General features: G+C 46.0%; 1 protein-coding gene across 1 annotated transcript in view; it reads left to right on the top strand.

Annotated features, from left to right (window-relative positions):
- Window positions 1-17288, top strand: part of LOC142588609 (cytochrome P450 2C20-like) — an 81623-nt gene that overhangs the window by 30494 nt on the left and 33841 nt on the right. Inside the window, exon 6 of the mRNA XM_075700444.1 lies at window positions 9910-10028. Within this exon, the coding sequence (XP_075556559.1) occupies window positions 9910-10028 (119 nt within the window). The remainder of the gene's footprint in view (window positions 1-9909; window positions 10029-17288) is intronic.

Below are 17288 nucleotides of genomic sequence, written 5' to 3'. Positions count from 1 at the left end.
ACAATTTCGCAGGACTTAAGTTGGAAATCGCACATAGACAGAATTTGTGGAGCTGCAGAAAAAAAGTTATGGTTCCTTCGCCGAAAATTAAAGCTAGCAACGACACCCGTCAAACTACTTGCATATTTAACTTGCATTAGACCAACGTTAGAGTAGGCCAGTGTCATTTGGGATCCGTTTCAATCAGGAATAATAAACCGCATTGAGAAGATACAGAGAAAATCTGCAACGTTCATTCTTTCCCGGTATTATCGTACTGACTCTGTTTCCGAAATGCTTCGGTTGCTTGATTTGCCTCTACTGGCTCAACGGCTGAAGTTGGCTGGACTTAAATTTCTTTTTTTTTTTTGTTATCAAAAGGCCACTTCAATATTGAAACCACACACTATCTTGCTCCCAGGCAGGCTAGAAATGTCAGGTCAAGCAAATATTGCATGTTCTGAATTCCAAAAGCATATCTGGACATGTACGCTTATTCATTTTTTCCGCGAACGATTAAGGAATGGAACAGTTTGCCGGCGTCTGTTTTGCAGTCGAGTAGCATTAAAATTTTTGAGGAACGTGTTAACAACCTTTTATGAAATTGAATCTTAGTAGTGCCGTGCAAACATTGTCACACTATTCTAGAAATACATACAAGTCTTTCTTTTATGCTACTTCAAATATCACTGTCACAATGTTAGAAACATGTATTTCTTAGCCAAACTATTGTATTTCGTTATTTGTTTTGCATTGTATTTCCAACATTCATTGCTTCATGTCCTATTTCCGTTTGTAAAGTGTTTACATTTCTTACGCGATGTGTAGACTTGCTGTACCCATCCTGTTACGGCCAAGACGGCCAACAGTACTTGAAAATAATAAAATAGTAAAAACATATAAAATTGCTTTGTATTAGATGTCGTGCTATGCATCGGATACCGTAAAAGGGTAGTATACGCAAGAGGAGTTCACGTTGCACGCAATCAACCGCCTTTCTGAGGTCTAAAAAGACACCTGGTGTGAGCAGCTTATTTTATATCTGTTCAAGAATTTCTTATTTATTCCAAGAAGGGCTGTTTCCACCGATTTATTTTTACGAAAGCCGTATTGATCCTTCGTAATTACGTAGTGAGTATTTAAAAAACTTGTTATTATTTTGGTAAAGATGTGTTCTGCTATCTTTGGGAATACAGAGAGGATAAAAATCGGCCTATAGTTGTTTATTTCGTCAATGTTCCTCCTTTATGAAGGGCAGAAACTCTTCTTAATTTTGTCTGGAAACTCACATGTTGTCATAATAAGGTTGCAGATGTGCGCCAGTGGGACTGCAACTGTACCACTTACCTCTTTTAGTGGTTTTCGCTTAAGTTCTTCGGGGCCACAAGCATATCTATCTTTATTAGACATTATTACACCCTGCACTTCATGTTGGTCTGTTGGAGATAAGGAGACATCTGAGGAACACTTTACAGCGATGTGATTTTCACGCGGTATATCAAGCGGGACATCTGAGGAGGAGCCCACTGTAACAAAGTGTTCGTAAAACGAGATTGAGATATCCCTCTCAGAAGCACCAGGTTTCTCAAAGTGAATCTTGCTGGTCGTTCCTTCTTTGTTTACCATTTCCTGGAAAGTCTCCCGTAAGACTCTGGAATTGCTGTCAGTAATAAGAAATTTATTTGTACAGTATTCAGCTTGGGCTCTTTTGATCTCCTTATTCAGGTTATTGCGCATCTTTTTTATATTCACGAAACTCACTTTCATCTTTTTTAATTGGAAAAGGCATTTGCGAAATTTAATCTTTTCGTATAGTTCAATAGTTATCCACGGTTTCCGCAAATGTCTCCGTCTTCTTCCAGGCTTCAGTGGAAAACAGTGGTTATATACGGACATAAATGAAGACGTGAACATATTGTAGAATTTTTTAGAGTCAGCCTCTTTCATAACAACAGGTATCTTCATCTTTCAACAAATATCAAAATTTCTGAAAACCAACAAAATTTTAAGCACTTTCTGGCATGGCTTTAGACGTGACCACAGCACATTAACAAAACTGACAGAATTCTTTCACGACGTGAGCAACTACTTAGACATAGGTGACCAGGTTGATGCTATTTTTGTCGACTTTGCAAAGGCCTTCGACACTGTCTCATGTCCACCATTTATGCACAAGTTGTTCGCTAAACTAAAAATGCTCCTTGGCTGGTTGGATAACGGAGTTATTTCCCAGCTATCACAATATGTACGTTTCATCTTTACTACCTCACCCTTGATGCCTCTTGGATGGGGGTTTCCAAGGTTCAGTACTGGGTCATCTTTTATTGCTGCTTTATAATATTTATCTGCCCATACACAGGTCGGTTAAAATGCGCCTTTTTGCCGATTATTGCGTTTTCTGTCATACAACTAAATCTCTTGCCGATCATGTCGTCCTTAGTAGTTCTTTCGCTGACTTCTGTAACAGGTCTAAAGCATGGCAAACGAGTATCAACTGTTACAAGACTGTCTCCATGTCCTCTGCATGACGTTCAAGCCCTGTCTTCTTCGGCTACGCTTTTAATATTACTTTATATAAGGTATTTGAATGCTAAGATTAGGTATCTCACCAACACGCAATTTTTCATGGTCAAAACACATTGATGTCGCTTACAACAAGGCCCTTAAAGACTAGGTTACTAAGATCGTACGCAACGCCTTGCTCCTCAAGAAACTAAACTTCTAACATAATATTATGAAAAGGAAGCACGATGCACAAATTTATGTACAACCATATACATGGGGAAAGTGAGTGGTTCTCGCGCAGGCTGGTACAAATGTCACAGCTCCAGGAGACAGCCTACCACATCCTCATCGTCTCCCATTTGCGCGCATGGTCCTGTCCAAATGCGCCCTTGGAGGCTGGAGCGCCGTCCCGACGCTTGTTAGAATGCTAGCGAACTGGATTAACAGTACTGTCTTAAACGGGAAACGTGGACGACGTAAGTTCGCAGCTGGGATGAAGACGGCGTGTCTTCAGCAGGGGCGATTTCGTCATTTAAGTGGCCTAATCGTCGCAATACTCGGTAGGCCCGGTATAGCGTGACCGCAGTGTTTCGGACAGGCTGACATGGCGAATTAGAGGACACAGCAGAACGATATTTCCGCCAGAGAACAGAAGTTTCCGGTAGCGACTACAGTAGAGAGTCTTTTGTAACGCCTGAGCCGCTGTAAGTCGATCACAAGTAATATGGCGAGCCTTACGAGCCCTACCAACGGCGTCGTGGGCCTATTCTGTGGCATCTTGCGACATTGACAGTAGCAATGTGTCAAAAGCTAGAGTGGTATGGCGACCAAACAAGAGGCAGGAAGGCGAGAAACAGGTGTTCTGATGTCGTAACGAATTGTACGCAAATGTCACGTAGGGCAAAGTGCTGTCGCAATCGCTATAGTCTGCTGAAACGTACATGAACAGCATCTGTGTAAGGGTGCGATTCAGTCTTTCAGTCAGTCAGTTCGTTTGCCGGTGATATGAGGTTGTGAGCTTGTGTTCGGGGGAGCATGAAAGAAGTACGTCTTCCACAACTTGGGACAGAAAGTAGCGACCACGACCTGTCAGCAGCTGAACTGGCGTGTCATGGTGAAGTATCACGCCTTGAAGTAAAACGTCAGCTACATGTAGCACAGCTGCTGACCGGGGCCCGCGTAATGCATGGTGCGTCGCATAGTCTGTGGCAACGGCTATCCATTTGTTCCCTATTACGGATGTGGGGAAGGGACCGAGAAGTTTCGTGCCAACACGGAAGAAAGGCTCCGTGGGAACATTGATTGGATAAAAGTGGCCAGCCGGTTGCGCACATGGCCTCTTTCGATGCTGGCAGGGGTTGCAAGCCGCAACATAACGTCGCATAGAGCGCTAAAGGCATGGCCCGAAAAAACGACGTCGAACTCTGTTGAAGAGCGGGAAGTGTCAAGGTGTCCGGCAACGTGCGCTGTGGACCTCAGCAAGAACAGTCGAACGGAGATGACGAAGGACAACTAGCAGTAAACCTGGTCATCCAGAGCTTACGTTGCATCGATGAAGCATGTCGTCATGATGCACAAACATTCTGGTAAAGCGATCTGATTGACCAGAAGCCAAGCGCTCAATGCTACAGCGGAGAGATTAGTTCTTTCGCTGCTGAGTAACGATGTCGCAAAGGTCATAAATGGGCAGAAGGCAGAAGGGAAGTGTGGACATACTGTTCATCGTTGTCAGGAGGATCAACGGGATGACGAGACAAGCAGTCGGCGTCCAGATGCTAGTGGCCGGACTTGTACATCCCGACGGAAGAATACTCCTGAAGTCTGAGTGTCCAGTGACCGAGGTTGCCAGAAGGTTGCCAGTTGCTAGAAGTATTTCAGTGAAGATAGCCAGCACAGGGCATGGTGGTCCGTGATGACAGAAAATGGGCGACCAAAATAAGTGAGGCCGACATTTAGCCACTACCCATACAAGAGCGAGGCACTCGCTCTCGAGGGCCAAAAAAAGCACGCAAAGCAATTTGAAACGAGGCGAACTTACAGTAATATATTCATTCTCTAGGCATAGGCTATCCATACCGTTAGCAATAATTATCAATTGTCTACCTCCTCATCTTTAAAAAAATATAATAAACTTTGTCTTGTGTATATATTTAAATATATAGTATATGTTCAACGTATTTACAGTGGAAATTTAAAACAATGTTGAAGTGAGAAAACACGGATGAGCAAGCCGCCGCAGATTCTTCTAAAGGGCTTGTCATACTATAGTCAGAATTTCCAGAAGTAAAGCGAAAGTATGAATTAGAAGCCCTGCACGTCCGTGCCAACGATGACGTAGTAAGCAATTAGCCCCAATAAACTTTTAGGTGAAAAGGTGGAGGCAAGTCAAAAGAAACCTCGAATGATGCCAGTGACCAAACTGTGGGAAAGACACTTTAGGTGGGGAGGGGAGGGTAATAAGCGTCGGCAGCGCCGGGGCGGAGGGGGCTCTCCTGGGAAACTACGGAGGGGCCCCGAATTCCCACCGTAATCGGCACATATGCCAAGACGTACTTGGTACAGACTCTTTTTGGGCAGAACAGTAGCGCATGACAGAAAAACACCGAATAGACAGGGAGCGATTCGCCAAACCCCAGCTCTGAACGCACCTTGAGCGATAACTGGCTGCAGTAGGACGCCGTGAGGCGTCCTTGGTACAGGATTCGTTGGGCTAGAGAAGTAACTCATAAGACAAAAGGATACATGCAAGATAGTCAGCAGTTACGCGCACATCATGCATATAAGCGTTAATACATTAAATTCAATACTTTCACTTCAATTTACGGAAACCTTATTCAATTTTCCGGACGAAAGAAGCCACCGGCTGACACGAATATATAAAGCTACTCAGTCGCCCAACGGCCACGGCCACGGCAAAATGAAAGATGTGACTCACGTTCCCATCTCGCTTTCTCTTTTTTTCGTGATTATGCGCATACAACGACGGCCCGCTGCGAAGGTGCGGCGTTTCGCATATTCAGGGTCGTACGGAGTACCCTTAATGTCAAGAAAAAGCGCGAAAAATGGGGACAAGAATTAGAAAACCGCAAGCAGTGACGCTGACTGGCAGCTAATGGTTTGTTCCGGAAGCAGCAACGTAGGGCCCTGACTGCCGATATGTCATGCAGGGTCTAGTTCGTTAGCTTGTCTTCGCCTGTAAGTTAACGAGACGAATATTACATAACGATTCGGGCAGCGATGTATAAACGACTCACGCGCAATGCTGTCCACAGTCCCAGCAGAATCCGGCTCCCGTATCGATGCAGACGGGTTTCGCACGCCTGACGAGCGGAACCTAGCTTTGGGGCTTACAACTGCGCTCGCAAGCACCTCGCTTCAACCCTAGTTATCGAGATATCAAAGTACCATAAAATAGCTTGCGCACAACATAAGCGAACCGGCTTAAGTGTACGAACGAATGTATCCATGCCTGCCGTGCACGGCAACGTAACGGTAAAAATTTTAAATCTAACTCGGAGGTCCCGTGGGTGCCTGAACGTTATTTCCGTTTCCGATGGATGAAAAACAGGGTTAGTACTCAAGAGCACGGTGTATACTTAGGAATAATTATTGTTAAAATAACGATGTTGTTCGTAAGTTGAAAGTTCGTTCGTTAAGGTTGCGCTTATTACGGTGCGTCTAGCAGGAGATGCTAGCGTGCAAGGAAATATATTGAGTGGAGGCACTATCTTTGTTTTATTAGCAGCGCCGCAATCGATTTTTTCGCCCTCCGTGTTCATTTGTTGAACTTGTGAACTTGAGAGTGTGCTACTCCTTGCTAAAGTCCGTTGATAGGGGTGCCTTCTATAGCGTCTTCGTTACCCCTCGCTCAGGAGGAGTGGGCGAACGCTCTCCAGGCTTGCGGCCGCCGTATGGAATATGGCAGACAGTCGAACTGATTTCCCAACCGTCACTGTCTCAGCAAAGGGAAAGGTGCTGACGCACACCGCCGGCTTCTCCCACGCAATAAGTGTGTGCGTTGGTCATGGAGCCAATGCACACGCGAAGCTTCTGTCTCATTCGCCGAAACAGCACTCGAGAGCACACGGAGATACAGGGGCATCACGCGCGCCGTGGGGATAACATCGTTTCGCCATTTCGGCTTCCTACGCGATTTCCCGCGGTTGGGGCAGCTCGACGTATCTGAAATGTCCGGGTTTTCACTGCCGCTTTGGCGGCGTGACTCAAGCGGTTGATCACGAAGGCGAGTCGCAATACCAGCAGGCGTGACCTGTTGCCAAACGCTCGACTATGACGCATGCGTGTACGGAACACAGAAAACGCTTTTAAATGGGGCACTTACTAGATCGCTAGGAGTCGCTGCTGCTTGTTGAAGAGTGCTGAAAGTTCAGGCAGAAAAATAAAGAGTCATAGGAAGAAACGCAGTGGCGGCACCACTGCTAAGCAAAATCGACTAACTGGCTCACAGTGTGTCGATTTCGTTCTTCATTTACAGTCGACGCATGGCGAGAAGCACCTCACGAAGAAACCTGGAAAAGAAATAGCCTTATCTCTTAATAACTGATAACTATCGTTTTGGACGTTGACCACACTTATTTTTTTTTTATTATTCCACTAAATTTGCTTGGTCAAAAGTACCAAAATATATTCCGCGATATCCAGTGTTCCGGAACGTCGCATAAGATTTCAAATTCCTTATTTTGTTTTTGTTTATCTCTTTTTTAATTCTTATGGTGCACGTAACCATATTTTATCATCTGCTTTCTTCCGTCAATAAAGAAATTATGGGGATTTACGTGCTAAAACCAATTCCCGATTATGAGGCACGCCGTAGTGGAGGACTCCGGAAATTTCGACCACCTGGGGTTCTTTAACGTGCACCTAAATCTAAGCACACCGGTGTTTTGGATTTCGCCCCCACCGAAATGCGGCCGCCGTGGGCGGGATTCGATCCCGCGACCTCGTGCTCAGCACCCAACACCATAGCCACTGAGCAACCACGGCGGTCTTCCGTCAATGCTTGCAACGGATAAATTTCCCTAATTGTAACTTATTCATGGGTTTATGTGGCTCTAGGACGCGTCTCTGAGCGCAGGCGTGCATGCCACGGCATCTTTATTTTAACGTATATTTCTCGCTTATGTTTGCCGCAGCTTAAATAGCTTTCACTGCAAAATGAGCGCATCAGCTTTTGTTGTAAGTCACATATGAACCTCCCGTTTACACGAAAGCTGCACAAAACATAACTTTTACGGAAACTTGCACCAGTGGCCTCGATAGGGTCAGGGGCTCCCGGGGCTTTGTCACAGAACGTCTCTCGTCACGGTAGGCGGGGCGTTCAAGTAATAGGTGCTCCACTGTTTCTAAGCTGCTACGCTTATCACAGTAGATATCAGTGGCACGCCTTGTGATACACATGTACGTGAATGCTACGTTGTGGTAGTTACGTAGTGGCGACGAAGTGGTCGTGGAATTCTTTATTTTACTTCGGAGTCAACCGATCGCTAGTAGCTGTTTCGGTGAGACGGCCGATTCCAGAGGAGATTTCTTTTTTCATAGACATGTGTTTGTCGTGTTCAAAACGTCGGGTTTTGTAAAAAATATTCTTCCAAAATCTCGGAGTTCAAGTCCATTTCGGGCAGCTTCATCCGCTTTTTCGTCTCCCGAAATACCGGCCTTGTCAGGTAGCCACTGGAAGGTGATGCATTGCCCAGCGACGTTGACTTTGTGGTGAAGATATGTAATGTCAAAGGCTCCACGTTGATTGTTACATCGTTTCGGCCTGTTCCGCATCCTTTGTAGGGCAATACTTTCCAATCCGTGAATATCACTCAGCTTGTTGGCGGCTGCTGTAGAAGTACACACATAAGGGCCTCCTTAGTGCCTTGTAACTCGGTTAACGTATATGATGTCGCACGCTCAGGTTAGAGAGTATACAAGAAGTCTGCACGAAGAGCGGCGTGCCAAGCGCCCTAGTCATTAAGAGGAAACTTTAGCTCAAGTGCTCCTATCTAAATACATGTAAAAGGAGAATTCCTTTTTCTCGGCAACCACCGTACCAAATTTGACGAGGTTTGTTGCATTTAAAAGACAAACTTAAAATCTAGTGACTGTTGGTTTCGAATTTTTGAGTTAGATTGTCAATTTTTTATTAAAAATTGGCAGAAATCGAAAATTTTCAAAAAACGAAACTATCAAGTTTACAACTCTGTAACTTAACCACTAAAAATGATAATGCAATTCTGTGAATTGCATCTAATAGTACATCTAAAGCGGACAAAATTGATATGTTACACACGAATATAAAAAAATTTAATCATAGAGAAATACAACTTTTGCAAAACCGTTGTAACCAACGTAACAAATTCACGTAAGATGTAAAATGACATATTGAATTTGTCCGCTTTGAATAATCTAATGGATGCCGTTTACAGAACCGCGATATCGGTTCTTGATGCAGAGCTCTGAATTTATAAACTTCGTGTTTCTATTTTTTTCAAACGATCAAATATTTGAAAATCGTTTTAAGAAAATTCAAGCCCTAAATCGAAATTCCGCTTTCAATAGTAACTAGAATTTAACTTTCTCTTTCAAATGCGACAAATTTCATCAAAATCGGTCCAGGGGTTATCTCATAAAAACGTTTTTGCGTTTTACATGTATTGGAATAGGCCGCGTCGGAGTTGGGCCCGAGCTAAAGCTTCCTCTTAAGCTTTGCTATGAATATCCTCGTACAAATTTCGTTTTTTTTCTTTTCCGTAGCCGGCGCATAATGCCACTGTTTCACTCAGCAAAACGTGCCTGGCACCATTTCGCTTCTTTAACGAATTAATCGTTGCTTCTTTACCCGCCCCCCCCCCCTTCACTGCGTAGCTTCAAACCCCTGAGCGCAGCACGCGAGGCGTTCCACTCCTTCCCTCCTCCCCGCTGGTGACGCCACTGACTTACACGCAGCTCCACGCACCTTTCATTTCCTGTTGTTTCTTTAGCTGGTATGCTTTCTCTATCTCTCCTTCTTTATTATCAGCGTGCTTCTGATTCAGTACTGTTATATTTCACTGGAGTCGTTGATTGCCTATTATGGCACTGATGATGATGATGCTGATGGTAGGCTAACACACACTTAATATATTGAACACTTTTCCTTCACATCCCCGTCTTCTTCGTGTTTTCCCGCATTATAACCTGCATCATAGTTCTATTTCCCTCTTCAGTCTTTCTCTCTTCCGATCTATGCCTTTCTTTTTGGTTCTATGTTATCCTCTTTACATCTCTATGTTATTGTAATTTCCTTTCTTAGCTTGTGCTTGGAAATTGCGATGTTGAATGGCGTAAGTTCTTTTTTTTATGTTACGCTGGTACCATATACATACCCACAATATAGCCCATTTCTTTCTTTTCTTCGTACGCGCGAATGCTGTATAGTGGAGACTCTGGTGGGCATGGTGACCAGCTTCCTCCTGGCCGGCACCTCGAGCACCGCTGGCACCATTCATTGGCACATGGTCAAGCATTCCCTGGAACCGGACACACTGCAAGCGAGGGTGCGTATCGCTATGTTCGTGAACTCTGCTGAGACATAACAGGTTGTATTCTGTGCTAAGCATCGCAGTTGAGCGCGAAACTTCCTCACTGGGAGCTTTTTGTTTAATGGATTGTCTTTATATGAGAGGCTGCCTGCTTTTTCTACTCGAGAACATGGCAAAAATAGGGCGACTCAAGGAAACAAGCACACAAAGCCGAATGTTAAAGTAAAACGTAAATTTGAAAAAGTCGGGACGTCCTGACACATAGTTCGCGATAAGTTCGAATTAATGCATTACAGATCACAACACACGCAAGTTCCAAAGCTATAAATCAGAAAACGTCACAAATAATTCCAACTCCACCTGAAAGGTGATGCAATTTACCGATAAAGTATTACACATATATATCAAGTAAGCTGTGTGGTTTCATCGCCCGTATAAGTTGCCGTAAACATTCCCTTAGTAATAAAATTGACAGCCATGGTATCACCAAGGCAAATATACCTGGTAGTGAAGCTTCCATAGGAGCCCTTACGGTCAAACCACGGGGGTTGGATGAGGAAACAACTTTATTAAATAGCAGGGGAAGGGGAAGGGGGAGCCAGGTCATGGGGGGAGGCTATGTCGAGGCCCAGGGAGCCGCAGCTGTCGCCGTCCATTCCGCCAGCCTGAACTCTGATTCTTGGTCGACACTTCTCAGCGCTTGCTCCCATTCCTCACGTGAGAGGGCTAGCCGCGGGAGCTCTTTTGGGGGCAGATTGCGGTCGCATCCTCATAGGATGTGATCCTGTCCAGCCGGTGCTAAGCCGCAAAACGTACATGTCGAGACGCTAGCATCCTTCAGGATGGCCGCTACTCCCCTGGGGCTGAGCACACTGTGCGTTTGAGCTCGGCGCAGGGCCATGGCCTGTTGTCTGTTTAGGCCGCCGCATGTAGGCGGGTAAATCTGTCGTTCCTCTCTTTGCCGACGCAGGCGATCTCCGTAACTTAGCGACAGTGTTTCAGGGTTTTCCGAAGGAGGCTGCCCCCCGGCCCGGTTAGTATGTCGGCGATTCATGGCGCTTAGCGCCATCTGTGTGTAATGGGAACACTTCCGGCGGAAGAAAAAATATTGTGACGCCTTACCCGTTCGAAACACAAGTGAAGTCATTTTGTTTTAGAAGGCGCGAAATTTGTTTGTTGGCCTGCCTTTAGAGTAACATATTAAAATGCCCCGCCATCCGACTTGATGGGCGTTTCGAGCTTTCAGCGCGGAAAGCGATGCAGGAAAAGGTAAGCCGTACGGTTGTCGAAATCGCACCCCTGCAGAGAACATACTTTCTTTGGAGGCCGACGAAAGCTTTAGGTGTAGAGTGCTTGTCCTAGCGTCGGGCGCCAAGCCCGTCGGCCAGCGCAGTCGCACGAAAACAACTAAACAATTATCTGGCGGTCGTAACTCACTGCTTTTGACTGAACAGATTAAGAAGCGATGAAGCTACCCGCGTCAACAAATTCAGACAAACTTCGACAAGCAAAAAAGAACAACGTGTGAGAGGAGGCGTATTTCAACAGGCGAGCTTTACGAGCGCGCCTTTCTGCACATTTCAAGAGCTGCGTTGCATTACGACTGATAGCGGCGTCAACGCCCCCGCTAACGATGGGCGCTGAAAAGGAATGTATTTATTAATAATAATAAAATTAAACAAAGTTAAATTTTCTTAACTCGTCACAATTACATAAATTGACCAAGAATTTTATTTTCGTTGAATGAATCTGTGTTTCGCTTGAATTAAAAGAACGCTTTTTTCTTTCCCGATGTTTGTTTCCTCCAAACATAGTCGCGCTTCAATCGCTGCTCTCGTAACCACCCTTGCTGATGTCGGTGACAATTTTTACTGAACCGCTTTTCGCCCGAAGATTCGCGACCTATTTTGATCGACCTTGGTGTCACTCGTGCCCAAGCAAGCATGAATAGAGAGCACTCGATGGCCGCAAACACTCGCTGTCACAACTCTGACGTAATCAAGGGGGCCGGCAACGAGGAGCAAAGGCGTCGCTCGCCCACTCACTTCACCGCGTCTCAGAAAGTTGATATTACGAGGCCTCTAACAATAGGCGTGCGGCATCAGAGCGCGCATCAAGATGCCAGCCATCTCGGCTCGCCCTTAGGCTTTGCACTCACCGCAGGTTACCTGCAAGATACGGCACGTGACACGCGTATGCACTTAGCCGCGCAGACAGCCAGGCGCGGAAAGTCAACAAGGCGCACATCAATCCAGCTGCCACCATCGTTCTCGGCTAACCCTGACACGCTTTCCCTAGCACAAACTACATACAGCACGCGGGGCGCGATAGGTTCTTATCGCACTTTGACTTTATACGGCCCATCACGGTGACGGTAGAAATTTGTCTGGAGTGTCTGTATAATTTCTATCGCCATAAAACGAGCAATAATTAAGTTATAGCACAGCCATTCATACGGTAGTTGCCGCGCAGCTTCTCCACAGCAGAAGGAAATGAATTTCAGTGAACAGATAATAGAAGGCTGCAAGCTACACAAAGTGCCATTTCTTACGCAAGAAAAAAAATTATTTCACAAGTGAGGAAACGACACAAACGATGGGCAGCATTAGAGGCGCCATTGTGAGAATACAGTTCGTTGCGAGAATACGAACAAACCGGTCCTGTTTTCACTGGCCATCCAAACTGGTCAATCAGTGGTTAAATTCTAAGTACATTTCGTTTCGAAGTTACAAGTTTTATATTTAAACATGTCCACGGTGCCAGTTGGGGATGCTCATCGCCGTCTTCGACTCAAAGTTGTGTACATAAGCTTTCCTCTGCAATGAACAGACACAAGTACATGTTGCGACTACCACGGGGCCGCGAAGTCTCCAGAGCACGTCTTGTATAAGTGCTCATCTCACATACACAAGAGATAATATCAAATGAACATGAAAGTGCTTCACCAAGGCCACTTCATTTTAACCCGGATGCTGGTTTCATAGCCTTGTCCATCGAAGCAACGCAAAGCCTTTAAGCTCTTGTTCTCATATAGTGACTTGATGAACTTGCTCTCTAAACTGTGATCCACCTGTTCCATCTCACAAAAAAAAACTTTTTTGTCATGACCATCAAGGTTGCAAGATTCATCGCCTGAGACATTCTCCCCCGAATACAAAACGCCGCTTTGACACAGGCATGTAGATAGCAGCGCCACCCCTCAACAGATCGATATGAAAGAGATATGGAGGTTACCCACCTCATCACTCTCGAGAGAAGTGCTCACTAGGCCAGCACCTCTTGGGCCAGCATCAAACCAGCAAACCAATCCAACCAATCATCAAAACGATTGGCACGCCCGCATCTCCAGTGGTGGGCCTTGCGCCAAATATACGGAGCTCTGGAGTAGAGGTTCCGCACATTCCATCCTAGCTACAACTATGACATGACCACGACTAGTGCGTACTCCTGAGGAAGAAGCTGCCTACTGCGAGTACCAGCGAGAATTGGCTCGTTAACGGAGTCGTCGTCGTAGGGCCCACCCTGAGCTGCGCGCCAGACATGCCGCAAAAAAGAAAACACTCCTAAAGCATGCTGACCACACGAAGCACGCAAAAGCGAAAATGATGTGAAAGAATGGAGAAACAAAAGATTAATAAACAGATTGCTTGCTAAGTTTGACTTGCATGGTGTAACACTTGGTTCAACTAACACAGCTTCGCTGTTTGACCGTCTTCACGGAGTGGAAGGGGCGGTGATTTTACAGTGGAGCTTTTAGAACCTCGCTGGGTTTCTCTGGACGTCCGCAGCTTCGACGAGCTGGGTGAGAGAGAACTGAGAGAGAGTGAACGCAGAGTATCAAAATAGCATCACGCAGCATAGCGATGCGGTGAGGTTGGTTGGAGCATAGCGGGGGAGAAGGAATGGCGCGGCGAAGACACATGTGGTGTTACGTCATTGCTCTCCGATAAAAACCCGCGCGCTCGCTTCGGCGGTCCTCTTTCTCGCATGTGGAAAAAACATTATGCGTGGCTCTGCTATATCAAACACCAGAAACTAGCCAAGCTGGGGGAAGCCCAACAAAAGTTAGACTAAGAGTGCGGTTTGGCACTACTTTACATGCATTCCCCCAGATCGGCTGGTTTCTGGTGTTTGTGATAGCAGAGGCAAGGATAATCTTTTTTTTTGTGTGTGTGTCACGTTTGGCGCTTGCCAAGACGTCGGCTAGACCCACTCACCCTTTCTACTACACTCTAGTTTCGTGTCGCGGGAACATCCGGAATATCTTGCGCTTGCTTATAGGTGAGCGTTTTACACAGAAGAAGGCTCTGTATCGCGTTCCGGTGCCGCGGTGCGCAATCAGTTTGCGCGGCAGGAGAACTTCGCTGTAGACGCCGGATTCCCCAGTGTGAACGTACCTCAAGGCAGACCTCAAGCGGCAGCTGTATAGCCCTATCGTGTTAAAGGGAGTTTGTGTTAGAGTTCTCGCACAACAGAATTATGTTTTCTCGTATATTCAAATCACAGTCCGACGCTATTATTTAAATAATGGGGTTTTACGTGTCAGAACCACTTTCGATTACGAGGCAGGCTGTAGAGGGGGACTCCGGAAATTTGGACCACCTGGGGTTCTTTAACGTGCACCTAAATCTAATACACCGGTGTTTTCGCATTTCGCCCCCATCGAAATGCGGCCGCCTTGGCCGCGATACGATCGCGCGACCTCGTGCTTAGCAGCCCAAAACCATAGCCACTAAGCAACCGCGGCGGGTAGTCCGACGCTATCATGTCTGTGCGTTGTTTGTGAGTCGGACTTTCCGAATTTTCTGATGCATTTTACTTTGAGAAATTTAGGTAAGTTCAGTAACGCATGTGTGGTACGGCGAGAGCGCGCATGGATCGGGATACGTGGTTCGAGATTACTTTCTTGACCACAGATGCCGCAGCAGGCGCCGACATCAGATTTTCTGCGACAAGGGGCCCTTAACTCTATCGCGTTAACTGTAGTGGTAAGTCGTTAAACTGAACAACTTTATAAAATAAGGACAAATGAAGTTTTTCGACGGCAGAATTCCAACAGGGGACCCCTAACAGAGCAGCTTTGTACTCCAACCGGAATAGAACATCCTTAAGTATCTACCGTGTGCAAGCCAGTGCACTGAAACACTGGGTTCGTCTATGGACTCTACACGCGATCCTTGGCCGTTTGAGGACGGTGAATGAAAATCAGTATGCTTATCTGTAAGTATTGACGTAATTAAAAATAAATGTTCTAATTTCTTTACTTCTAATACGTTTCCTGAAAAAAAATACATTACTCACGTTAACTGTACGAATTCTCCTTGCGTAAAAATTTGAACACAAGGTGGCGAAATATGTGCAGGCGTGTTCGTGTTCCAATCGCAGTAGTTGTGGGACTGCAAAACTATATTCTAAGACCTCACGTTACACAACTTTGCTTGCTGGAATAAACTATAACCAATCCTATGCAAACTAAGCGTACCATAGACTATGTCGGCTTGTGCTATCGTTTTCCCACACGTAGTGGCCATGATACGGTGGCTTCAATAGTGCCTGCCGGTGCGTGGCTTCTGCAGCGAAGCCCACCGCACACATCGCGCATACCGCGCAATCATTCCTCTACGTGTTGTCAGAACTCAGGCCGAGAAGATCCAGCAAAACGCTAGCTGCCATGAAGCAAGGCGGGACCGCACAGGCACGAGGACCACTCCGTCAATGCAGAAACAATGTCATGCTGCGTGTTGGGCGCGCGCTCAGCTTCGGGCGCGGGCAGCCGAGGCGCTAAGGGAAGAGGAGGCGCAGGCTCAGCGACAACGTCGACAGTTCAAAAGCGCGAGGCGGACGCACACTGCATGCCCGCCGTCAGCATGCCGCAGTACGGAAACGCGAGATCAGCACACGGCAACAACGCCGACAAGACCCTGCAATTGCAACCGATGATGTCCGCGGTCATCGAGTTCTCTCTGTTCATGCACGTACACACGTGACACCCCGCGTGTTTACTTAACCAGCGCGTACTTCCTGCTATTTACATTGCCACTACGGCTACGAGCCTTAGAGAGAGAGAAAGCAAGGACAGGAAAGGCAGGGAGGTCAACCAGAAGAGCACCCTGTTTGCTACCCTACACAGGGTGTAGGGCAAAGGGGAATAGAAAGAGGAAAAAAGGGGAGAGAGTAAGCACTGAGTGGGCGTGGGCAGGACACTATACACAGGGACTTCGTCGAATACGCTAACATCAATACTCTAGGATAACATGGGTAGATAACCATCAACTCAAAATTTCTAAAGCAAACAAAGATGTGCTCAGCTCTTTCCCTTATTAAGATTTTTCGACAATCACTAGATCATGGTACCTTACCGTCGGACTGGAAGATTGGGAAGGTAGTTCTTATTCATAAATCTGGTAGCACGCACTGTCCTCTTAACTACCGCCCAATTTCGTTAACGAGCATTCCTTGTAAAATTATGGAGCATATACTGTATTCTAACACCTTTAACTTCTTAGACTCAAATAACTACTTCATGGGTGCTCAACACGGTTTCCAACGATCGTACTCATGGGAAACACAGCTACTACTTCCACACATCGCTTGCACACCATATTGGACAGAAGTTCCCAAGCTGACTGCATATATTTGGACTTCGCGAAAGCATTTGATAAAGTATGCCACACACTACTTATGGCCAAACTTTCAGCATTGAACTGATATCATAAATTACTAACGTGGGTAGAATACTTTCTCAACAATCGACTTCAGGATGTCACGGTTAACGATCGATGAAGCACGATGAACACATATTACAATCTGACTTTTAATATATAATGGGCTAGTGCGATAACTGCCTTGTGGAATTAAACATTAATAAATTCAAATTAATGCGTGTTTCTCGCACAAACGAGCGCCGCCCAATTTATAAACTTAAAAACAGTACGCTCGAACAAGTTTCATGATCAATATAACGTCTGATCTAACATGGAAAACTCACGTCACTGTAATAGTTATTAACGCAAATCGATTGCTAGGATACTTACGTCGGAATTGCAGGAAGTCTCCAACAGAACTAAGATTGGCTCCTTATAGAAACCCGCCGTGGTTGCTCAGTGGCTATGGCGTTGGGCTGCTGAGCACGATATCGCGGGATCGAATCCCTGCCACCGCGGCCGCATTTCGATGGGGGCAAAATGCGAAAACACCCGTGTGCGTAGATTTAGGTGCACGTTAAAGAACCCCAGGTGGTCGAAATTTCCGGAGTCCTCCACTACGGCATGCCTC

Source organism: Dermacentor variabilis, chromosome 7, assembly GCF_050947875.1.
Source record: "Dermacentor variabilis isolate Ectoservices chromosome 7, ASM5094787v1, whole genome shotgun sequence".
NCBI lineage: Eukaryota > Metazoa > Arthropoda > Arachnida > Ixodida > Ixodidae > Dermacentor > Dermacentor variabilis.
Note: the sequence above shows the minus strand (reverse complement) of the source record. Positions and strands in the feature narration are given on the sequence as shown.